Source organism: Nipponia nippon, unplaced genomic scaffold (genome assembly GCF_047370975.1).
Source record: "Nipponia nippon isolate SJK-2023a ecotype South Korea unplaced genomic scaffold, ASM4737097v1 scaffold_1, whole genome shotgun sequence".
NCBI lineage: Eukaryota > Metazoa > Chordata > Aves > Pelecaniformes > Threskiornithidae > Nipponia > Nipponia nippon.
The window spans coordinates 106888333-106914646 of record NW_028262290.1 but is presented as its reverse complement, the minus strand read 5'-3'; the positions used below and the strand labels follow the sequence as shown (position 1 = coordinate 106914646).

The 26314-nt window shown below is 37.6% G+C and overlaps 1 protein-coding gene across 4 annotated transcripts in view; it reads right to left on the bottom strand.

Annotated features, from left to right (window-relative positions):
• EZH2 (enhancer of zeste 2 polycomb repressive complex 2 subunit) overlaps positions 1 to 26314 on the bottom strand; it is a 51258-nt gene that overhangs the window by 1468 nt on the left and 23476 nt on the right. For 3 of the 4 annotated variants that reach the window (XM_087737761.1, XM_087737734.1, XM_009468120.2), the window contains 14 exons: positions 23721 to 23837; positions 22213 to 22333; positions 19819 to 19962; positions 19163 to 19265; positions 18414 to 18577; positions 11919 to 12010; positions 10670 to 10910; positions 10080 to 10249; positions 9606 to 9700; positions 4257 to 4297; positions 3007 to 3132; positions 2439 to 2617; positions 1479 to 1574; positions 776 to 857 (listed from right to left, as the gene is read on the bottom strand). In XM_087737761.1, the coding sequence (XP_087593887.1) occupies positions 776 to 857; positions 1479 to 1574; positions 2439 to 2617; positions 3007 to 3132; positions 4257 to 4297; positions 9606 to 9700; positions 10080 to 10249; positions 10670 to 10910; positions 11919 to 12010; positions 18414 to 18577; positions 19163 to 19265; positions 19819 to 19962; positions 22213 to 22333; positions 23721 to 23837 (1771 nt within the window). The remainder of the gene's footprint in view (positions 1 to 775; positions 858 to 1478; positions 1575 to 2438; positions 2618 to 3006; positions 3133 to 4256; positions 4298 to 9605; positions 9701 to 10079; positions 10250 to 10669; positions 10911 to 11918; positions 12011 to 18413; positions 18578 to 19162; positions 19266 to 19818; positions 19963 to 22212; positions 22334 to 23720; positions 23838 to 26314) is intronic. The other variant, XM_087737751.1, reaches the window with a different exon arrangement.

Here is a 26314-nt window from a genome sequence, read left to right as displayed (position 1 = left end):
ACAAACACATTTTTGTGTTTTAATACCTAGTGTGCTTGGATTTAACAGCTGGAAAAGATAACTGCTCAGCTTCCCACATGGAAGAGCTGGCACATCATCCTACGATAGCTTTATTGTTCTGCAAGACACAAAACATTCCTGCTACCCCACACTGTGCATTCCATTTATCTCTGCCACAGTGGCACTACCTTAGTTTCTCATTTGACGCTTCTCTACTTTTATTCCAGGAGGACAAGCTCCACAAATATGCTAAGGTAACACTGACATAAAGCAGCTTTTTTTCCCCTTTCAAATATTTTTTTAGTATTTCACACTTGACGCAGCGCAGTCTGTATTTTTCTTTTCAAGTGGCAGTAGCCCCATGTCTCTCTATGGCTGGCTTTCCCCCAACACAAAATTACCATCATAACTTACTGCGAAGTTAAGCCACAGTCAAATTATTTCAGACAGTACTTAGCAAGTCTTTTAAATTCTGTAGGCTACCTTACTAATGCTTGCATGTAATTTTACTCCATGAAATTCTACTTCTACTCAACTCATCTTGTGTATTTGGCTTGTGTAATAGGCTCCATCGCTACTATCTAGTTGAGTAGCATTTAGGGAAAAAAAAAAAAGCAGACTAGCTATCAATATTAGGAATCTACACATTGCTAGGAAAAGATGTGCAGAAGAAAAAATTTCTCTATATGTTACCTGCTGCCTGCAAAAGAACAGGGCTGAACAAAACAGTGAACACACATATTTTATTTATGCTGCAAGGGTAGTACATACATACCGTTGTTCAAGTTAAACAGAAAGCTGCACATATATTTGTCATATACTTTTCCTCTTCTGTCTGCCTCATCCTGCGAAATAATCTGAAAGAAATAGTAATTGTAAAAGAGACCGCTTCTCCCCTTTTGTAACCGTAGCAGCTTAAGGTCAAAAAACCCAGACATTCTGAAAGAAAGGTGGGGGTTTTTATTCTCTGGGACTGAATGTATTCCCAAACATAAAGTACTGTTTTCAGCAAGCATTCTGCGCTTATCAAACAGCCGTGGTTTGCTCTTAGCATAAATAAGTTCTTTCAGAGCAGAAGGAAAGCAAGAATTGCTTCTCATCTCAAAATCAAGACTGCATACCTGATTCAGGGTTTTCTTATTACTGTAGGACATCGTTTAGTGAAAGCGCCTACTGAATTTTAGTACTATACTAAATGATTTTGCACAACATTCCAGGCACGTCTGAATTGAAATTACACCTAAGATAAAAATGACACTCCAGCTTTTCATTCTCACAAGAACGGTATGTCAAATTTTTTGTGACATTTCAACCATCTAGCTCCCGGGTTTGGAGCCTCTGACAGCAGTAGCTGTATACTTAGTCAATCACATCTCTGTCTAAACGTGATACCAAGTTAGACACAATCTCGTGGTCCCTAGGCAACACACAACCTTCACCAATTAAGCTCATACATAACCAGTGTTCTCCATCCTTACCTCACCACAGTATTCAGAGATGAATTCATTCTTCTGTACAGGATCTTTGATGAAAATTCCCCAGCCTGCCACATCTGAAGGTGCCAATAGCAAGTGCTGTGGGAGAGAAAAACAAAAAAGTTTAGACATGCCTGGCTTGGATTTGGTTTTTGTTTTGTTTTGCTTTGCTTTTCATTGTATCACTTAATGAAATGTATGCTGGGGCTCCAGAAGAGAGGGCAAACATGGATTCCTCTAACTATCAACTGCACACCGAAATTACAGCTTGTGGATCAGAAGTTGTATGTGAAAGAAAAACCACATGAAGTACTTGAAAACGAATAAAAATTTTAGGTTAACCTTGAAATGAGGGTGTTACATAAAAACATATACACTAAAGGACTTCAAACTAGAAAGGTCTGCAGACAGGAGCCCACTACTGATTAGCTCAGCATTCGACTGAACTAGTTTGTGAGATGTTCCAGAGCAGAAATAAACCTCGGTTTATTTATTTATTTAACAGAGCTGAACAGGCTTTTGAGGTATCTTCAGTACACCGTATACAAGTTTGTGCGTTAAAAATCAACAACTGAAGGAAGAAATAGCCAGTATCTATGTCTGAGCGAAACTTCCTTACGCTGATCTAGGAAAAGACTGACAATCTATCACTCTAAAACAGCAGCCTATTTGCAAATTACAAGCAAAGCCTGAATGGGGAAAAGGAGATATTCTACTTTGGTGTTATACAGAAAACACTAATTGGTACATGACGAAACGTACACAGAGCTTAACAGCAGCACATAAGCAAGCTAACATAAGTGACAGCTCCCTCCCTTTTTGTTGGGTTTTTTTTGTTTGCTTTGTTTTTCTTTTCCTGTTTGACAACATGAAGGCAAAGAAATTCCATTCTCTGGCATGAAAAATATAAAAACGCCTCAAAACCAAGGCAATAGGCATGTAGCTGTATAACTCGCTACATACTTTTTTGGATCCTCTCTGAATGCTGCAGTTCTTGCAAGAAACATTTTTGCTGTCCCAGTGGTCGGCTGCTCCACATGTTAAACAGAGGTCAGGGTCACATTCGCGTACAGCTAGGTAACATGGACACTGCTTAGTGTTGCATTGTGCTTTACAACGACATCCAGGAAACCTGTTTTGGCCTACAAGGGAGTATATGGAAAACAAAAAGGGCAAGTATGAAAAAAGTACATTGTAAAGTTAAGACAGTGCAGATTATAGCATATCAGAATATTAAAAAAAACATAGCCATTGATAGCTGTATAGGACATTCAGGAGTACTGTAAATTCTTTACTCCCCTCATTTTACTTTAGTCTTCCTCAATGTTAAGTCTGAAGACTCTTTCTGACTTCATTCAATGGCTAATGAAGAGGGCCAAATCAAACTGAACACGTGCTCCCTTCTCACGCTATTTGACAAAATCCGCTGCTCCTGCAAACACTGTCTGCAGTACAGACTGCCTGCTAGTACAGAGTTACATGTTAGGACAGTAAAAGAAATTTATAGATAGCTTTTAAATGTTTTACTTACATTCTGAGCTGCACTGACAAAACTTCTCACAGAAGTTTTGAGCAATTACACATGGGCATGAGCTATCACAAGGCTGACGTGGATGATCACATGGCTGATAGTTGTAAACATGATTGGATGACCCATCTGAATAAAAATATCAACATTTTGTAAAGTTGAAAGGTGCAAACAAACAATATGCAGTTCCCTTCACTCTTTAAAGCAGAAATTCCCTTTTAGTCATTTAACTAAGACCCCCCCCCCCCCAAAATCCCAAACCTACGATCAGTGGGATTAAAAAACCAAAAGACACCAAACCAGAACTGTAACGTTAGTTAGGTGTTTGTCACCATTCGTTGCCTGCTTCTTAGTGCACTTCATTCTTCCCATTAACTCAGCTGCTTCAAGTATTCAGAGCTGAAAACTTTACTGTGGAAAACTGAAAAACGAAACTACAATGGTATAATTTCCTGTGTGAACATGTTCTAGAGTACCATTGATATTACTGAGCAAAGTAAATTTGCTCAAATACCCAAAGTCATTTTTACTCTGGAGCAACAGTCAACTTTCAAACAGATACACTGGCAAAATAATACCTGGTCATTATACCACTGTGCTTTCCCAAGTCAATTTTCCAATACGGACAACGCTAACACCTTACAGGCAAGGAGGGACTACCGGGGACAAGTCTAGAGCTTTAACTATAGAGCAGCTAGGAGAATTTGGTGCTATATAAATTATACTTGCTGTTAATACTTCTGAGCTTGTGTTGGGTTTGCATGTATTCATAAAAATGCTCAAGTTAGCAATCAGCAACGAAAAAGGAGAGAGACACAAACTGATCAATTATTTATGTTGCTAGAAGTCCCAACTACTCTCAACAATTATCAGAAAACTATTTCTAAAATAAGCTGTTTTTAAAAAAATAAATGCCGCTTGTTACTGCGGCTCCTATTGTTAATACCATTTTTACCTGTACTTCCATAAGGCCATACTGAAAAGATTGTAAATTCAGCCTCCTTCCCTTTTTATTGAATTATACAGAGCTCTTCCAGTTATGTAAACCAAACAGTACCTTTTGTCCCTACAATATCTGTAATGAAAGCTTACTTTTTTTTCCTTTTTATTCCCCCTATAATCTCTAGCTCCCCATGGAATGTATATAATGGCCTAATATTAAAAAACCCCCAAACCCCCAAAAAAACAAAACCAAAAAAGCAATAGTAGGATCTTAAAAGTTCAGGACATAAATTGAATGGAAAGATGCTAACCCTTTTTCAGCTGTATCTTTCTGCAATGAGCAGCCCACAACCTGCAAAAACACAAAACAAACACAAGAAGGTTGACAGGAACTCCTCCTGCAGTGGGCTGGGAAAGGTAGCTGCATCTTGCACCCACAAGACTTCAAATGGGAACATTTCTGGTAACACGAACATCTGCTAACTGTGCACAAGTCAGAAGTGGTTGCAGCAGAACCACCCTGTCCCAGTCTCTTGGAGCTAAGTTCAACGCTCTGCAGGCTGCTGCCTCCCCGCACCATTCCCCTAGTCCCAGGACCGTACCAGCGCGCAGCCCCCGCCCAGGCTAGAGATGCTTGAATTCAGATGGCCTTTAAGGAAAACTTGCAAAGAGGAGGCTACTGGAGCTGCTTCTAACAGGCAGAAGCAGCAGCAGAAGGAAGCATAGGGAACTGCAGATATTCAGGGACATGCCTGAATAGGGGAGTGAAAGTCTGTCAGCTGCTTGCTTCACAGGACTTGGCCCCAGCACCACACCAGTAGCCTCCTACAGATCACGGCCAGGTAATACCCTTCATCCACTGAGCTCCAAGTATACGACAACAGGAGATCACATCTGCCTGGGACAGCCACGCTGATGCGACCTCGGGATTTCTTCTGGTTGGACAGACTTTTCCCCAGTTTGTTCTGGCTGGTGGTACTGTGCTAAACCTTTTCCCCTCTACTTCAAACTCTATACGCCTTTCTCTTACATCCTTACAGTTTTCTTTCAGTGTCCTCCTTCTCTGTTAGCTTAGCTAAGTGCTCCCTTTGCAAGAAGTGGTGTTTTCATTGTGTGGTTTTTTTTTTTTCTTTAAATTTAGATTAAGGATTTTCAAAGTTTATACTTCTTGGAGTTTATTAGTATGTCATATAGCAACATTAAGAGAATATGGGAGAAGCCTCATTCCCTGGCGAAATAATACACTGCTAGCTGCACCTAGCAACCTCACTTTCTGTGCAGATTTACTTAGCAGTCCAAGATACTCTTGAACACACGTACTGAAAAATCCCCAGCACACAACACTTAAAAAGCTATTCTGCCTTTCAGTGGATGAAACACTCGGAATTTTGCACTCTGAAAAAATATCTCCTGCTGTATCTACTTAAATAGGACTTTTTAGCTGCTACTTCTTTCATAAAAGCTTTATGTCAATTTCTACTTTAACAGTGTGCCCCCCCAACAGCTTTAGGTAAACAACATTCTCTGTGCAATTGCCCTTTCAAAGCTTTACCATTAGACTTAATGTTAAGTGCTTGACGGCCAACTTTCTTACAAGCATCTGAAGGAACCCATACAAGTGAGAAACCCACAGAGGCAGACTTGTCCAAGTATCTGAGGTTGAGGGGAGGGAACGGACCCAAAGACTATCGGCATTACAGAGCACTGTAATAAATAGATGACATTCCTATTAAGAGTGACTCACTCTAGAAAAAAAGGCTACCAACATGTATTTATGAATTAGGAGATGTTGACTCTTTGTAAGAAGACAGTTCCCATATAATTGAAAGGAGTGCAATTTTGACTTAAATTACTCTAATGCACATCAAACTACTTTTCTTTTTTGTCTGGCTGGTATTCAGCAAATGTAACATATACCATATTTTTGAACACCTGTCTCTCAGCCCAAGATAATAAGGACCTGGTAGCATACCAAACCCTTAAAAGCTTTCTGTGGATAGACTCCTTAACTCACCATTTCATTAGCAATTAGGTATATACTTTTTTTTTTTTTTTTTTTAAACTTAGGTAAGCACTGTCCTAATACTTTAACAGTAAAATGCCACTTGCTGACTAGTTGCCACCTGACACTTTTTGGTTTCTATGGGAAAGTATAGATTGTATGGACAACATCACCTGAATATGACAGATTGCCACCATCAACAAAGCTTTAACACTAACAACACAAAAAGGATAGAAAATTAAATATGGCAGTCACAATGGCAAAGGCATCAGCTTAGCCACTCTTGTAACAGAGATTAGTGTCACAGGAGGAAGAGACCCTAGCAAGAAAGGAGCTGGAGACATACAGTGTGAGCGTGAATTGTGGGGAATGTGAGAAGACAACATGAAGTACGCTGCCAGCACTGACCAATTCGACAGGAGGTTTGATTAGCATAATCAAAGAGTACATTCATTGGCTCATAACTTTCAAAAACTGCCAGGAAGCACTGCAAGTTCCCCTGATTAGTGCACAAAGCTGAAGTCTGAATGAGTACCACACTAAAGGTGGACTAATTTATTTATCTGCCCTATAATCTGCTGTCTCAGCCAGAAACAAAAGGCAAGATCTGGTCTCATGCACCAGGAAGCAAAGGCAAGGAAAAGACAGAAAGTTGAGAAAGCACTCGCGACTCAAAGCTTCATAAAAAAAGGCGAATTGGAAGCTCAGTGGCAGATTTCCAAGCAAGCAGGTGGATTTGTACATCTGGTTACTGACATCTGCAGGATAGCCAGCTTAGAAAACAAGTGTTGCCAGAAGCATTATGACAGAAGCTGTCAAAAATATTGTTCTTCTCTGCTAACAACCTACTAGATGTTGCCAGTGTTTTTAGGAGGCACTGGTATCAGCTAACCAGGCAGTAGAAACGCATTCTTTGGAAGAAGCTACACTAGCATTTCTTTCTCTGCACAGGGATACTCTGCTACCTGAAATAGCACTGAAAATTCAAAATACGTGCCAATTATGTCAATATAGGTAGTTAAGTCTTTGCAGTGTTTGATTTTCTGGCATCAACCAAAGACTTCTTTTCAGTCTCCTAAATCATGTCTTATCCACGGCCTCCCCGCCACTCTAAGACTCAGCCTTCCAAACAGGTGGCACATAAGAATATCTGTGCCAGTGCCTCAGCTGCACCTTTTGCCTGATAACAGTGAGACTTTAAATCCCTATAAAAAAGCACCCTGAACTCTAAGCAGAACCACATAAGCTATTCAAACATACACAGTGAACAGTAGTCCAGTGGAAGGTAGGGACAGGAGGAGGAAAATGAGAAAATGGGAAAAAAGAAAATACTTTCAAATAAAGTTTACTAAGTGAACTCGCATCTGAATAGGGGATGAGGGAGGGGAGGAAAACAAAAATAATCAAGAAGCAGCATTACATGGCCTTACAATCAATAACAGATCCTTAACCAATCCAGAGGAAGGAGTCTAGTTAAAACAAATACAATTCGGCTCCCAGCAATGGAAGAAAACATACACGCAAGAGAATGAACAGTGCTGAAGTGCCCTCCCTCCAGCTTAGGCTTTTCTGAATCCTTTCTTGGTTCAGATTTTTCTATGGGCTTCTATGCAAAGTACTTACTCCCCCAGCAAAGCAGAGTTTTCACAAACTGCCAGGTTAGTCTCTGATACAGAGGACAGGCTTCTACACTTACTGGCTCTCCAAAAAACAACTATATAACAAGTCGTCTCCTCTCATTGATCAGCCTTATTATGGCTATGTAACAAAAATGACATTGGAAGGAGGGAGAGAATATCTTTTACCATCCAAGAGGCATGTAGTCTTGCCAGCCAGTTGCTCAGTATGCCTATATGGGCACCAAGATCACATGGGAAATAGGCAAAGTCTTGTAAGAAAATCTGCTATCAAATCAGTTACAAGAGGCCATTAAAAGCAGCCTTCTGCTGCTGCTTTTATCTTTGGTGAATGCTGCTGTTGCTTGAAGGCTGTCTACCACACGTACACGTGGAAAACCTGCAGGCCAGTAAGTCCCTTGCAATGGAAAAGCGCAAACAGGACAGAAGGGCCTTCCTGGCTCTAGGACTGGATTTACTCTAGGAGTGAGTAAACTCAAACTCAAATAAACGTTAAGAAACAAAGACAGACTTCCAGATGGTTTTCCCAATTGCTAGTTGTGTGACATCTTTAGAGAGTGCTCAGATTACAGTAGTACGTAGGTGGGCTAAAAGGTTTTCCTTTTTTAAAAAATACTACTGCACACAGAAGAATGGAGACAGCTGATTGCCACATATTCCGTGAAATCAAATTAAAAAAATTATCTCCTTCCTTCAATGAGAGTTAAAAGAATTACAAAGCATTTCAAAACTAAATTGCTAGCATAAAAGTTTTTATATTGGCAACTAATAAGAACAAAATAATATCAAGAAACCCCACATAAGGGGGGGGGGGGGGGGGCAAACAAAAAAAAAAGTCTCAGAGCTCCTCCAAAACAATGTCAACCTGGTAACCACACAATCCTTTTCAGCTTGAAAATACATTTGAGCCTTTTAGTTGCTCTTTTCAAACAGATGTAGTGGCACCATTTTTATATTAATTTGTGTGAATCTGAAAGCAAGCTAATTCCCAACTGCATATTACAAACTTGCACTATGGCTAATAACTCCAGATTTAAACAGCCAATTCCACCAAATGCCCAAAAACTTGACAACTGTGCCAACAGCATTAAATCAATAGTTTTTGCTGAGAACAGAATTGCTTCCAGATGCTCACTGAATCTTTTTCTAGCTTACATCGGCTGCCTCTATGCTACAAAGCAGAAACATTCTACTCCACGTCACCATTATCTTTGAGCCAGTATCAGGAAAGCCTGGAAATAATAACTATACTTAGACAAGCTAAGACAGAAGCAAGAAGAATTGATGGGAGAAAGAACTGGAAGAACAAACTTGGAGGAAAATAAGGAAAGTTAAGGACACAAATAGGAAACTTTATGGAAAAAAAGTGTACTTATTGCTTGCAGAAATAAATGTTCTTGCTAATTTTCAGTCAGCTTTTTATCTCCTATGTTGTTATCCCTGGGAATAAAACCAGTCAATGCAGGGTCGCATTTTTCAAACCTCAGGATTCTCAAAGAAAAATGCATTTCACTGACAGACAGTAGCCACCAAGTTACAATTTCAACAGAAATTGTTTCAGATGTCTTTATGGCTCCAGCAAAAGCTTGATTTTTGGTCTTCATTGCAGCTTCGCTTTAAATAATAACTTGTTAACCTGGTTCTTTAGTTGAAGTTCTAGTTAATAATGAAACTGGGGTGCTACAAAGGAATAGTCTTTCAAAGAAAAAAGGCAATTCTACTAGTTTGCTACAATATCTTTGATACTGACCATCTGAATCTCAATGGAACACACTTCACCATAAAAGAACCATGAGTTTTAATTTACAAAATACCATATAATCATTATTGAATCCCGTTATTGCCAATGCGGTAAGACTTTTGTCTGAAACCAAAACACCATTTTGTTATATTGCTGCCAATTTTGGTTTTGGAAGCAAAAGGAAAAGAGTTGCATGACTTTTCCTCCAAAATACTTTCTGTTCTGATCCCCTGTATCTCCAATTTATTGTTATGCTAGGGTTATTTAGTAACAGATTTACCTGTGTTTCCTTTTCTTCTTTCTGGGAGGAGTATCAACATCTTCAGCAGGGACTGGAGCAATAATACTAGATTCCTTTACTCTAAACTCATACACCTAACAAGAGATACCATAATACATCCACGATAAATCTCTCACTAGTAGAAAGTTGCTCATTTTCTAAGTTAGTATGATTTCCTCCAACCAAAAACTTAGAGATTATATCCAGTCATAGTCTCTTTTTAATACATTTAAAGTTGATTATTTGTGTCATTTAAGAACAGATAGTCTAATTTAAACCTCCTGTTAATTTAATTTTAAAACAGTATTAAAACTAACTTTTATACATTTGTGGCATGAATTCTAGATCATAGTATTCTTGGAAAAACCAAGAAAAGTAATTAATTTTCTCTTTTAGTAATCAGTACTAGTATTTCAATACTTCGGTTTTAAAAGTAAAACGCTATCCTCCTTCGTAAGTAGCTTCCCTTCTTACCTGCCTGCACGTTTTGGTCCCAATCAGTCTGGCAATTGCACAGAAGTTGTCATAGTAGGTGCCAATAAGAACTCTAAACATTGAGGCTTCTGCACCACTCCATTCCACGTTCTCCGGAGGCTCAATATTTGGCTTCATCTTTATCGGTGTTTGACACCTAGAATTTGCTTCTGTAACAAATAATTGAGAGTATGCGTCAATGTAAGGTTATGTTTCAAATATGTTTCACAGCCCTTAAAAATGTCAAATTATTACCTGTAGTTAAAAATATCCCAGGTTGTTGCTGTTTCTTAATCTAAGCGCCACAACAAAACAGCACTTTTCACATACCTCGTAAAGAGGTTAAAAATTAGGTAACAGTAGCTATTGAAATTACACAATCTCACCTCAATACATAAATCTAGACAATCTGGAAATTTTCTTACATGGTTCTATTTGATTAAACTCATATTATTACTCTGTCTTTTCACTCAGTTCCATACCTTCCAAATACATGCTTTCTAGGTTTGTGTGGCTCACCTTGGGGTTTTTTTTTTTAATCTTCTCAAGCACTGCAGCTAATTGAATAGAGAAGCATTGACTAGCCTTACCAGAGGAACTGGATGTTTCATCTTTCTTTTCTTCTTCTTCTTTATCATTGTTTTCTCCTCCAGTTTCAGTTCCAGCTTCTCTATCACTATCTGTGTCTTTTGATTCCAATACATTTATTGTCGGCGTGCTGGGTCTGCTAGTGTTGTTTGGAAGTCTTCCCCTTCGACGGCCACCTGGGCGCTTTGGTGGTGTCTTTATACGCTCAGCAGTCAAGGCAGCTGCAAACTCCTTTGCACCTTCCTAAACACAAAACATTGCAATTTTCAGTAAAAGAATTAAAAAGTGTTTTCACCTGTGGTCAGGGATTGGAGGAGAACACATTCTACTTACATACTGTATAACTTTGCATTATTCTACAAATTAATCATGTACACACAAATTCCAGTTAAAGGTACTCTAACCATGAACATAAATGCTTTTGATGCTATCATTTAAAAAAAAAAAAAAAAAAAAAAATCTACATTTACAAAGTACTTATGTCAGCATTTCAATTCCACTTTCATTTTGGCTGCCATGTGAAAAATAATTCGGTAGTAAATTTCTGTTTTCCTAGATGACAGAAAAAATGATAATTTCCCACAGAGAATACCCTTCAAAATACAAGAACTCTACAAGAACTCTTCTTGCGCATGGCACTTAAACAATATGTGTTCTGCATTTTTTAAAATGTAATCACTGGTAATTTGTTTTTGAGTGGAAAGGGGCATGATAATGTGTAGCAAGTTTTTAGATTGGAAAATTACATGGTTTCTCGTACTAAAAAATTTAGGTGAAGCATGAGAGAGATTTGAAATTATATTACTAAGGATTTCCCCTCATTAATTTCCACCCTGTTGTTTCTTAAGAGCACAAATACTGGATGGAATCTGCCTTCAGCAAACTAAAAAACCTTTATAATTTTTAGTTGTGATATAACTTACGAGAAAGCTAAGTCTGTAAGACCCAGTTCTTTGACTAGATTGGACACAATAGCAGCAATATATTATTATAAGGCAATAATCTTTCTTTCCTACAAATATCTCAGGCTGCATCTAATAGAGCTAAAAATTACTCCTACTTAGACTTTCATTTGGTGATTGGAAGTTAACTCTTTTCTTTCAAACAAACTGAAGATAACATACTTGACTGCAAGTGGCCCACAAGTATATGTGCTGTCATAGATCCAACATGTCCTTACACCAAGTGTAGCTTGCTATACTGCAGCTAGCACTAGCACTCAGTGAATTCTAACATAGGAAATTATCTTACCAGGTGTTGATAACAGTGGGGTCCACAAGGCTTATTATCTAATGCTGTTTCTGTATTCTTTCGTTTATAAGTATTAGGAGTTGCGTGGAATGCTGTTGAATCAAAACATCATATTTTTAAGTTTTAATATAAAAAATACATTTAATATCTAACCTCAAACAGTATCCAAAACACAAGGTTTACCAAGACTTTACTAAAACCAGAATAAAAATGATAACAAATGGGAAAAACCACAAAATAAACCCCATCTAGTGACATTTGACTTACAACTTAAATACACAGAAACAGCACATGGGTAAGTTTCACATATGCCTGTTTACATCAGTGAAGACAATCATCACATTTGTTTCATGTATCAAGGAAGACTTGCTATATCTCCCTTCCCAACAAACAGAACAGACTTCACTTCCGTTACTATGTTAAACAGAATTATTCTGGGCTTCTATTAATGCGTGATCATCTCTTGATCCGTAACATTCAGGTGTCTAATTGCTATTTTGTGAAAATATCCAATCCCACACACTTTCCAAAGGTAATGGACTCACTTTTCATTTTTGTTAGCAAGAAGAACACATAAGCATTTTTATTCTATTAGTTTATCAGCACTCCAACTAAGCCGACTGGTGATAAGAGTTCAGTTCCTATATCCCAGCTGCAGGGTAAAAATAAGTTAGCATTGCACAGTCACTATGGATCAGAACAACCACAGTTAAGTCTGCAACTTGCAGAAAAGTGTCTGCTCATGTATCTGACGGGCTCTGTATAGCTCTGTAAGTTGCAGAACAATGACTCAGAATGGAGCAGAACTGGGTAGGTTACAGGTGCAACATAAGCACCTTTATAACAGGATGGCAGTTTTCTACCCATCCCCTTTGACAGAGCTCAGCTCTCCCAGCTCTCCCCTTGCGCAATCCTTGCCTCCCAGCAGGACGTTTTCAGAGAAACTGACTTTTCTGGTTTTGCTGGAAGTCTTGGGAACTCTTCCATATCCCTTACTTAACTGAAGCCTGGAAAACTTGCAGCTAGACTCTCACCAGAACGCATACACTCATGTTCCCAAATTATATTAGGAGCTTTTTGAAACACCAGCCTTAGTTTTCTGCAATTCTCTTTTAAAAAATTCCTCCATGCTCAAGGAACAAATTTTCTGGTTTAGATGATATATCAATAAATACTTTTTCCCCCTAAACGTGCTAACAGTGGCATACACAACTGCAAGGAAGAAAAACGGAGAATTCACTCAAGTTCAAAACAAAAAACAACAAAAACAAAACCAAAAAGACTACTCAGCACTAGCTGTCTGTTTCCTAATGTCCATGAAGGCCTACAAAAGACATGATTCTCAAGCACTGTAAAAGCACTTACGCTGCAGTTTTACGAAGTTGTAGTTAGGTGACTGTAACTTACAGTTAAGTTTTCGATACTCAGTGACTAAAAAGTGCTAATGTTCAAACTGAAAGAAGAAATCCCTCCCCTCTTACCCACGTTAATCCATAAGAAGGGCCATTCCGTATCAACACCACACACATCCTTCTCCTTCAGTAAGCCACCACCGTAGGCTTTCCTACTCATCTTATTTCTAGATTGTACACGAGACTTCTCTTTGTAATAGTCCACTATGCTTTCAAGACTGAACTTTTAAAATGCAGTTCCTTCCCTTTCAAAGAACGTGGGCAGAGCTCACACATGTCTTCACAGACAACGTTTTTAAAAGCAAATCTCATTTCAGTGATCTGGTTTGCAGCGTAGCTCCACAAGCACTTGTTTTGGCACCAGTGGAGAGGGTGACCAGTGGTGGTGAGCACTTCTTAAAGGAGCTTCTCTGATGAAACCACTCCATCTTGGAACCATCACTTCATGCTCCCCTCCCATAAGGGAAGGTGTGCTGGAAATCAAATCATAAATTCTATAATGTTATGCCTGTATTAATGACAGCAGCACATGGGAACCTCAGGGAAGCAATGTATTCTTCCTAGGCTTTCTTAAAAAGGTACAAACAATATAAAAGTATCACTAATTAAATATTGCATCACTTTCTCCAGAGAAATATATTACATTTTATAAATCTGGGAACACAAAAAAGCTTCAATTTTCCACATGTGGACATACAGATATGTAAAAATCATTTACAAGCAAGTACAAGAATGTAATTTGGGCATATTGTTGCCATTAGCACTCTTTCTTCCCCCACATTCCAGTTAAAAGCTTTTATGTGGTATGTCACTTCTCATATGTTTCACATATCCTTGAAGCATTCATGCATTCTGTAGGTAAAATATGTTAAATAACAAAGAAACCTTGCAATTTCATGCCAAGTTATTCCACCTTTTTCCAGCTTTTAAGAAACAATGAGCTGATGGGAACCCCCCCACCCAGAAGCGGAGGGGAAAAAACCCACATTTTTCAACACTGCATCTTTAGATTTGCACAGTATACCATTTAATTCATGCAAGGTTTGGGGTTTTTTTTCCCCACATAACTGTTTTACTGTCTCTTCCTACCACAAGGAAAATAATTTTGCAACAATGTAGAAGAACAGTAAAACATTTGCAAGCCATGATCCATATCAGACTGCTGCAATGTGCAGAAATCAAAACTATTCTTTTTACGTCACATGCAGATGCAAACATTTCTCTCAAGTTCATTTGTGAGAGGTCCTAAAATGAGTGTTTATTTTTTTTAAATTGTCTTCCTTTAGACAATGAAGAAATATTTAGTTTGTAGTGCAGTGAAACAAATCCATGTTTGACTTTTTAAACCAGCAAGACCTCAAAAATACGCTATATCTTATATTAATTATTAGAATCATATCTTGTATTCCGCTATTTCAAAAACACCCAACACAGTATAGTACTGACAACTATAGTCAGCATCTACCACCACTGTTGCGAGGTATTGTTTTGGAAGGCTTGTTACACAGAAACGAGCCAGAACAAGAATAAAACTTTGTTAAGTTTTATTATTATGTATCTTGCAAATACCAGTAGTAATTTTTTTTTTCAAAATCAAAAGACGACTTTGCAGAATTTCCTAAATAACTAAACTCCGTATTTCTTCAATAATTTCCTTAAGAAAGTAATTCTAAAACTGCTTTACTGAGCATGTTTTCTGTCTTTGAGATTTATTACCTGTCTCATCCCCAATGGGCTCCATTTTCATATTTTTCATAATGTGAAAGTACACAGGCAACAGTTTAGCCTGAACTGTACATTTGCTTCACAGTCAAGCTATTTGGGAAATTCTCCCTACCTGATATTTTTCCTTCTTCTAAATTCTTTGTTAGTCCAGACATTTAGGCATAATTCCTTGCTGTCAGCAAATGAAGTCGGTACACAAGTTTTTTCAGTAATGTCATCACCTGCATATAAAGGGATTGCCAGGTCGTCAAGGGGACTTGACACGTTAAAAATCTAATGATAACTTTTCCAATATTTAACTCAAATGTTCTAGAATAAAGATTTGAAACTACATAAAATAAGGCTAATCTTAACAAAAATGGAATCTAAGGGGGGAAATTACAAAAATCAAAACCAGACCTAATAAAATTCCTGTATTTTTTTAATTCTCTATGCCTTCTCCAGAGACTTGTGCCTTTCAAAGTACAAATCTGATCACTGTAGCCCACCATGTTACCAAAGTAATTCATCAAAAATGCTATCTGCAGAAGCCAGGACATCATCCTGTCGTGCTTGGTAATTGCATGAAGTAGAACATAGGGGCAACTGATTAGGGTGCTAGTAGAAACATTATCAACATTTTTTTAAAAAGTTAAATTGTTGCAGTGACACCGAAAATTGCTAGTGCAGCCTTCCAATAACCAGAGTAGTCTTTTTTTGATGAGTTACTTATTCCCAGCAATGAATCTGGTGGATTTTGACCAATAGTCTTAAAACTTCACTGAAAGTGAAGAGGTCATACAAGTGACTCTCTCAGTTTTTAACAGATAAATTCCTAGCTCTAGGCAGACAAGCAGACAGACACACAGACAGAAAACAATCCTCTTTCTTTGGTGTTACTACAGACAAAAGCAGAAGGAGGCAATGCATCCAAAGCAGTGACCAGTCATTGTAGAGGTGGGATTTGAGTATGTCTTCAAGGAATGGTGACTGAAGCATCAGTTTACTACATTCAGTGTCCAGTCTGGAGGCTACATAGTGAATGTGTAAATCAAGCTTCAAGAGTTCTCTTTGCAAAGATCAAGTATGTTTATCAGTGACAATGCACGTGCTGCATAAGCTGTCACGAAGCGCATTATCACAACCAGTAATTTCACACTCCATCTTGACACAAAGGTACATCTTGAGTGCCTCCACAGTGGAAGTGTGTGTTACTTTTCCTTCTCTCTGCTATGGCCCTGAAAATGTGAAGAGATGACTTAAAGTTTGGGCCTTTTTAAGCGCGAGGCATGGTTTAAAATGAAGCCTTGGACATACACCACTTTGGAAAGAATACTCACTTGTTTAAGGGACTTATCAAAAATCACCAGCAACAAGAACTTAGGCAATCTTTTAGCATAAACACTTTGTCTTCCATTGGAAGTTTATGAACACAGAGAAAGGAGGCACAAAGCTTTCAGTTTAAAGGATGCTGCTAGTGTGACAATTGAGGTCCTACAGCCGACCAGTGACATGACTCTGGACTTTGTCATTGGCTGAACCTGGCGCTTAAGAACATGTCAAAATGCACACTATGAACCCGTCCTTCACAGCGCTAAAAGAAAAGAAGTCTCACAGACTTGGTGCCTCAAAACTGTGGGCTGCTAATACCAGGCTCCCCAGAGTAGTAGGTACCAAATTGTGGTCTGCGGATCCTTTCAAGTTCTACTTCTAACAATCTGCAGAAGTGACTATGAAAGACAAATCTATATAGGCTATGTAAGTCATCAAATATATGTGTATTTTAAAGGAGCCCACATCTTCACTGGAAAACTCCTACAAGTTTATAACATTAGTGAGAAAAATGGCCTAAAACCACTGTTGCAGAAGTACCTAAAATCTTCTTGGGTGCTACTGGAAAAAGTTTGTTCTCACTATGTCTGGACAATGCTTTCTTCTTGACTTAAAAGTAAAAATAGACTGGCACTCAAACTCCCTGCTAGACTATTGAGAGTGTCAAGAACTCATAAAACCACTGCCAGACGAATGGATTTGCCAAGAGGTAGCACACAGCTTCACTTCCCTGTCCTACAGACTAAGGCTGCACACAGCACTTCTTGGAATGAGTCATCCAGGCAACTAAGATACTTCTAAACAAAACCTACAGCTTCACAGAACACACAGTGTTGAAGCTGGCTGGACAAGGCAGCAGCTATACCTCTGGAAACTTATTGTTCTTAAACATTACTCACAAGTAAGGGCTTCTTTCTTTGTATTTTCAAGCAAGGCCTGCCAACAGAATGCAAGGAGAAAGTGAAACTAACAGACCTAACTCCAAAAGCCACAAACACTAAAGAAACTAGGAACAGGAAAAGCCTCCCCACCACCACCACCACCATCTGAGAACAACTCCAGTTCCTCCTCAAACTGAAAGGCAACTAACAGATACTAAAAAGCAACAGCACTGTGTAAAGCCTTCACTGTGAAGTACAAATACAGGCACATTGCATGTGTGCTAGATGAGGAGCTGCTGACAAAGCACAAAGATTTCCAAATGAACATGCATGCACACTCACAGTGGAACATGCAAATGAACAGTTAAGTCAAAAGAGAAAATTAATTTGAAATAGAGGGCATCACAGTGTTCAACTACAAGTCGAAACCACTTCATATTTGACTGTTAGGTTCCCCTTTACATTTGACTCCGTTCTCAGAGAAAGAATTGTCTCAAGTAGCACTTCGGAGTCCCTCTTACTCTTCACACTTTGCAAATGGAAATGAACACCATTGCTAATGCTCTTGTTAAATCCTTCCCCCAAAAGAATGGGGCAACATGAAAGCAATTCAATGGAAAGGATATCACAATTTCTAAAACTGTCAGAAATAATTCTTCTTCAAATCACCAGGTACAAGTAAAGTGGCTAGAAAGACCTGAGACAATAAAAGATAAAACTGTTTAAGGATGTTCATTCTCCTTGCTGGAAAATGAAGCAAGTCTGATGAATAACCAGGTATTTTTATGGAGAAATATATTCCACTCTCTATGCACAAACCGAGGAAGTGTAACACAGAAACAGTAGTAGAAAACCATGTCGTTTTCTTGCACTCTATAAAAAGAGAAGTAATATTACAGGTTGGTCCAAGCCAGGAATTCTATATGAACTCCTAAATGCAAAAAGGATAACAAACTACCCCAGAGAGGTGCATTCAGTTTTTTCAGGTATAGTTTTCACTACAAAACGATGTCAACATGGACAAGTTGCTTTCGTAAACTTTAGTGATGTTACTGCTTTTATTTTTTCGTCTCTTTCCTTCCTTCTGTATTGCATCTTAAGGTACTTTTAAGTTTCCTGACTTGCAAAAAATAAGAGATATACAAGCACACTATAATTGTACTTACGATGTAAGAAGCAATCATATTTAAAACAGCGCCTACAGAAGAGTGTGTGAAAAGAGTGCAGGCTTTGCTCCCTCTGAACAGATTTAGCATTTGGTCCATCTATGTTTGGTGTGCATTCAGGAGGAAGAGCTCCGGGAAGCTGCTGCTCAGTGAGTTCTTTGTATCTTAAAAGAAAGAAATAGAAGTTACTTTTTTTTTTATTGTACTGAATAAATAATTTTTGATTCCAGTACCACTCTGCATTTTCACTGACAAATTAAAAAAAAAAAAAAAAAATTAAGAAATATGTGCCAGCTAGAAAGGTCAATCTGTCAGTGACGCGACAAGTTATTAATTCCATACTCATTAATACAAATATAAAATTGGCTAGGAAAGAATGCATCTATTTTCTGGACTGTCATCTCATCATATATATTACTCACTGTTACTCACTAACTCCAAAAAGAAGAAATTTTTTTTTTTTAATACAAGCTTTTATTTTACCACCTAAAAAAACCCCATAGATTATTAAACACATGCAAGCACCCACTCTTAAACAGTTGGAAAGGAAGGCTAATAGACACCTCTGTATTGTTTGACTTGGTGGGAACAGCCAATTCCCTTCAAGCGTCACTTGCAGAAGTTACACAACTGCCACAGAACGTAGCTGCAAGGGGGGGCCATTCTTAATCACCAAATATTTAACAAAGTCAAGGAATCTTTGTTTCATAATGCAGCACAGCCATATAACCTAAGAAATGCTTTCTTACTTCTCTTTCAATTCTTCTGCTGTACCCTTGTCTGGAAACATTGAGGAAATGGCTTCAAATATCTTGTCAGAAGGGAATCTCCGAGGTGGGTGGCTTTCTTTCTCTGTCAAAGAAGCAAAAAATTTGGAAAACAAAAAAAATTATATTTCTGCTCCTTTGCTACTTCAAAGAGGTGTTCAGAGAAAGGGGGACTTCGCCAAAATCCTAATAAAAAAAAGAAGCAAAGGTTTTTATTTCTAAATTACAGACAACTTAAACTGCATTAAGTGATCTTTCCTGCTGAGAGAACTCTACTAGTAAAATTTGGAGAAACCATTATTTCACCAGCAGATGGAGATGGCAATTCAGAACTCTGTCTACTTTAGAATAATGATATTTCATTTTCTGAGGAGTACCAAAGTATTTATTAGACAGATACCCAACGGATTTTTGGTGAATTTGACTGTCTCAGTATGCAGATAAACAAAAATTGGCAAAAGCATGTTTTGTAGTATTCTCTGTATAACTCTTGAACTAAATGGCAAAGGAAATGATGAAGAAAATGATGCTACTTTAGACCTGAAAACTATCAAGTAGAAGGGTTTGAACAAATTTATTGAGTGATTAAAGAAAAGGGTTTTTTGCTTTTAATTTTTAAAGTCTGCAGACAGACATACCCATCCTGTTACCTTCCCGATCTTTTTGCTTGTCATCTCTTTCATCAGGATTGTCATCTCCATCATCATCATCTTCATCATCACTATATTGACCAAGTGCATTGACCAGCTCAACAAATATTTCATCATTGATAAATCCACATTCTGAAATTCAGCAAAATTGGGAGTGAACAGAAAAGCGCAAGCTGTATATGAAGTATTTTTAATCCTCCCTACACTTTAATTAAATTATGGCAAATGCTGTAATTTATGAAAAACAATTTTGAATTTTTCCCCTCTTAGCTTCAATCTATGAACTGAGAAGAGTTAAAAATACTCAATATTTATTTCTTAGACTGACAACTGGGAAGGGGAGAAGGAAGCTTGTTGAAATTTTTTATTTTCCTGGCTCCCCGTGCTTCATACCAGTAGGCATAAATAAATCTCTCTTCCTTGGAAGATAAAAAAATTACTTACTAGCTAGACTATTTAAGAGATTTTATGCCAGAATCCCAATTCCAACATGGTTGGGTTAAGCCAGCCTGGCAATGCATGTAAACAGTCTATGAAGCTATCCTTGGATAGCTAGGGAATCTCCAGAGAGATTTTTGGTTGGTAGTTCCATAGCATCCACTTTCCCACAACAGACCCCACTGGCAACGTGATAAAAAAAAGAATACAGTTATATGCAAAAAAAAAAAAAAAAAATCAAGATAAACTGAAGGATATAATGCTGCATATATCTGCTTATTAGCTTCTATTCTGCTGTGAAATTCAGAGGGCAGCACAAATAGACAATAAAGCATTTCTGCAGAGAGGAAAATTGTAGTTAGTGTTGACAGAGACTGCTATTATTATTCAAAAAATAACCATGAACTGTGTGCTTATCACCATCCTTTTGAACCTAGACTGGGGTTGGATGTCAAACTACAACTTGAAGGAAGCTAATAGTTTTATTTCTATCTAGACAATGAAAACAAGCAGGTACTTCATTTGGCTGTTTTAAACAGAACTCTTAATACACACACAGAGGTTAGTATGAATTTCTCTCCCAAAAGTGTAATTACAGAGCTAGTTTACAATTCTGACTCCTACATGGGAATGCTTCTAGATTACAGATTCCCACAGCATTTACATTTAATTACAGTCACTCAAGAATACTAGTTATTGGGAGACTGAAAAACCATCTTTCTGCTTTCAATATATAGTTTTGAAGGACCCATAATAACAGTAGTTGCCATCATAAACTTGGGACTCGAGACAGTGAAACGAGATTAATTTTAAAGCTAGACTCATATAATAATAAATTAAATCAATAATAGAAGACATCTACTAGTAATGTCATCATTTTGACATAACCAATTCTCTGACAAGAATGTCAGCAATCAGTAAATCTGTAAAAATATCCAAAGGCAAAACCCCATGAAAAATTTCACGTTCCTCATGAAATATAAAGGCACCAGCTATTCTGAGGACATTAACAAGACTGGTATAGGACTGAGTAGCATTTATTATTGAATTGCAGGCTTAACCTTCATGAGGGGCATACAACGTACTCAAAAATGTAGTTCTCTTTCTCAGTCACTCCAGCATTAACAGGAATATAATCAATTTTAAGAAACTATTCCCCATTTGGCGGGGAGGGGGGCACGGGTAATGTTTCTGTGAAGGGCGAAGCAGAGTAGTTAGAGAAACCTTTACAACTGTAAAGTTTGGGCTTGTATAAGCCTGTTCTGAGTGGGCACATAGAGCAAGTGAAAGGTTGCTACTTCACTGAGACTTCACCAAACTAAGAGACAGGTGACATCGCATGTAGTCCAGCTCCCACACAGAATAAGAGGTAAACTACACTTAAGAATACATATATATAGTGTACCAACAGAAGGATACAACTTTGCTCTATAAGCTGACTTATAGAAAGGAGGTTTTTAAATAGCCAATGATTTCCTTAAAGGGGGAAAAAAACCAAACCAAAACAAAACCAAAAACAACCAAAACCACTTGCATTCGCAAGTGTTGTCATTATCCAAGTTTTGCATACTTCTCCTGCCACTTTCTGCTAGGCAGGATGTACATGGGGACATCACACTTTTATATTCCAAAGCTCTGCGCATAAAATTGAAGACCAAGAACTTCTCCAAGTTGCACCGAGGCATTATGATGAATCACTGTATGGTCTAGGGAAAAAGTTAATGTGTTTCATTTCTCTGTACCTCTACTTTAACAGTTTGCAGCCTTATGAAAACGCAAAGCAACATATTTAAATAAGGAAGTCTGTTATACCCAACATTTACACAATGTAGGGATTCTAGAGATACTACTGTAACAATCAAGCATCAGGCCTTAACAACCAACACTGACAACAATTATTTACGTAGGAAGAAGTGATTAGTATACCTGAGTGTTTGGGCTCACCTCTGTCTCCATGCACTTTCCCATCATAGTTCTTGATCAGTTCTTCAATAAAGGTACCATCCTGGTCAAGCACTTCATCTCCCATATATGGAATGTTATGTAAAACAGTTTCATCCTCTACCTATTAACAACAGTTATAATCAAACAATTTTAAACTGTGTTTTCAATTGACCATTTCTGCCTTGCTATTTTCACAATCTACAAGTGTCTAGCTATCACAGTTTACTAACTGGCTTCACTGCTTTAGCACATTTACCATTAACTAGATAAATTAAACAAAACCCTCATCTTCGTTCAACAGTTTTTTGCACTAGTGGTGACTGGCTCAAGATACTGACACTAGCTCCTAACATTAAGGTTAGCAGGGTGCTTCCACAAAGCTTCTACTACTGAAAGTAAGCTACCTGGCTTTGGGAAGCTTGCATTTGATAAGTTCATTCTCCCTTCCTTGGTTCTCTTCCACAGTAACATGCAATGGAAACCACCCCTTCATTGCTTTGCCAGAGATAAGAAAATATGATACAAAAAACCCTCTAAATTCAAGTTGTCTAAACAGCAAGCATAGAAACATGCCTCAATTTAATCTGAACTACACTGTCATTTTTTTTTGTCTGCATATAGACTAAATGCATTAATACTCCCATGTTTTGTCAGTAGAATTCACAGACCTTGATACTCAGCTGTATCTTCCAATACTACAGAAGAACCTTCTATTGTTAAGAAAATAAATGTAAACTTTTCTGCTGATTATGATTCTGTAGCAGTGCAAAGTATCCAAACTGATTAATTGAAAGCAAGTAGAAAAATGTGTGGAAGAATTCTGTACATATACTGATAAAACTGGTTATTTAAATCACTTTGCTATGGTTATTATCATAATAACCAATCAGCAAAGGTAATCATATACAAAATGATGTGACAAAGATTTGTAATAAGCTAAGCTTTTCAAATAAGTCGAACACCTACATCAGAAATCTAACATTATGGCTTCTGCATACAGTGAAGCTAATCAGAAGAAAAGGCTATAGTCAGTTGCTATATAAGAATAACCATTATGTGAGGAGACTATTTCAGGATTCAGTTCTCTTTATTCCATAAGAATTACTATTCCGCTATAGGTGCGTTGGTCGATTGTCTTAAAGACATATGAATGTCCCTCAGAAAACTTTTCTCTTAAACTAATTATATGCTTTCAAATAAATCTACATTTGTTAAATGCCATACAAGACAATTGGTCACCTGAATTAAATAAACTTAGGGCCTCTTTACAGCAAGGTTTTAGAGATACTTAGGTTCACTGAGGACAGAGGGTTAGTTTGCAATCAAAGTTTATTTTTTTATTATATATTTTATTTGGGGAAGCCTATTTCTAAATATTACTGCCTTATTACCAATACCAAAAAGATAGGGAGGGTAAATGGCAACAGATTTTTGCTGGTTTATTTCTAAAATTAACCCCTCCATTTTCCCCATACATTTCTCCTCTCAGCACTTTTTTTTAAACTTACCATAAAATTCTGTTGAAGGGGAGACCAAGAATACATTATAGGCACAGAAGCAACAGCATTGAGAGTCTTCAGTGGGATGACTTGTTTTGGAAAATCTATGTCACTGGTAACAGAGCACTGAAATAAGAGGTTGAAGTTACACTTACGTAGCAACATCAGAAACAAAAAGGGGGGAAAAAAAAATCACAGAAGAACACTCTACAATGTACAAAATTTGAAGTGTTTGTCAAAATTAGCCATATCAACCTTTGAAAAATGCATCAGATATTTAGGGCATAATAGTAAGAATAGGTTTAGCAGGAAAAAAAGACACAAGAATTATTTCTATGTCAATACCTTTGCTAACAGATCGTGATGGTTTTTTCCACTTAATAAGTGGCTGTGATAGTATTTTACTCAGACTATTCAACCTACAATACAAATTATGTTTGGTATCTCAAAACAGATTTAGTACCTGTTGCTGCTACACTGATGTTAGAGTATTTACTCAAGCCATCAGAGAGGCAACTGAATTCCCCTGGCTTCAGATCAATACGCTGCAGAAATCATGTATTATTTATGTTAAAAAAAAAAAAAATTAATGCCAGCAAGACATCTTATGGAAATAAATCTTCCGTATGTCTTGTTAATTCCTGCCCTGTTTCCCCATTATTGTCTGCTTCTCTCTATCTTCTCCTCAAACCTTTGATTATGCTCACTGCTTACAATGGAGAAATGAAAATTAACTCTTAATATGCAACTCTGGACAGGTCAATGAGTTTTTCAGCTACAGGACTTTTTTTTGGAGATTCAGAGTTTTATGTAGTCTCCAAAAGATAAACATGCCATAGAAATACAGACAACTTCTAGGTTATTCTTGCATCTATTCAACAGTTAACAGACACAGATCAACTTTTCTCAAATACTTGGACATCAGTATGAAGAACTCTGGAAAAAAAGTTATAAACAAAAGCAGACAGGAACATACAAAGCTAGGGAAAGTACAACAAAGAGGATTTGGAGGTAGGTAAAACAAAGTTTAGAACAGCTATCATAGCTACCTGAAAGGAAAAAAGGAAGTGGAGACAAAAGATCTTTCTCCTTTCCAGAAGGGAAAGATGAACAGAGCTTCACATTTCTAAAGAAATACACAAAGTAATGTAACAAACAGTATACAGAGACAGTACCCCGGTAGAATGACACAAGCCAGGTTTATTTATTTTCTTTTTAATCTGCAGCAAATGAAATTAGATTTCTGCTGTGTATATCAATACTCAAGACATTGTCCTATGCTAGTGCTTTATTCCCACTTCAGGTTAATGTTTAATTTTCTAGCTAGCAGCCATCCAGTATGTTTTTCATGTATTTTTAAAGAAAAATACAAAAGTAAAAAAATAATTACTTTTATCTTTGGAACTAGAAGTCTCAGGCTGACAAATGAGCTGTGTCAAAATGACTCAAAGTATTTGGTACCGAGTCTCAGTTATGTTGCCCTGTTGTTCTGGTATGGAACTCAGCTTAATATTTATTAGGCTAGCACAGGACGTGTTACGGTCTCTGGTTGATGCTGATGGGACTACTCATTGGAGAAAACCTGTGTCACCAGTGATGCCCTGCAGTCTTCACCAAACACATGAAGGCTCTCACAAAACCTTTCCATCAGGTCACTAAACTTCTAGCCAGTGTCCTATGCAACTCTGAAGAAATTCAGCATATGAAGAAAAAAAGATTTTAAAGTGATTTTTTAAAATCCCCACCATTTCTTTGTCTCACTTCTCTCACTATAAATTACGGCAATCTTAAATCAAGCATCAGAGTTCTGATTCATGAGACAGAGACTGGATTTGAATGCAGTAATTAGTGTGCTCTATCAATTCAGGCAGGAAATCAATTCAGGCAGGAAATTAACATAAAAGAATAGTGAATCAAGCTACAAAAAAAAAAGAAGAAAAAAGAAAGGAATGGTGAGGAAGTGATCTTTTACTATCAAAAAAAAGTGAAAATTGGATATGTACCTGTGTCAATTATTATCAGAATTTCTGTTCATACAGTGCCATATAATAGGTATAGAGCCGTACATGAATAATTGCATATTCAAACATGTTTAAAAGAAAACACTTAGGCAAAGGTCCTTGCCTGGTTGCATTTGAACATGCATGCACACAAATGCACCTCTGTGACACACCTGCCCCCAGTTTCCCCACTAAAATTTTAGTAAAAGGAACATCTGACAAATTTCCTTGAAGAGAAAGTGGTTTCGTTTGGGTTTTTTAACCCGTTCACAGTAAAGTCTTTTCATTCTCATCCTACTAAAAAGAGTTAGCTTTTCAGATTATTACATATGAAACATCCTCAAACTGGCTTAGTCCGGAGAAGTGCCTAAAGAGCAACTGAGAAAGAAGATAAATTAACCTGGGCTGAATAGGGAAAGTTGGAGTAGGCTTAAACCGCTGCTTGAGCTATCAGCTTGAAAGCCAGTTTGGGTGCTCAAATTGCATCATGATCGAGGAAGTGTTTTTCACAAATTTGGTGTCCAGTCTACTTGTGCCACACAAGGGTGCATAACTCAACTAACTCCTAAGACGACTTTGTCAAGTGGGTATGGTCACAGCTTT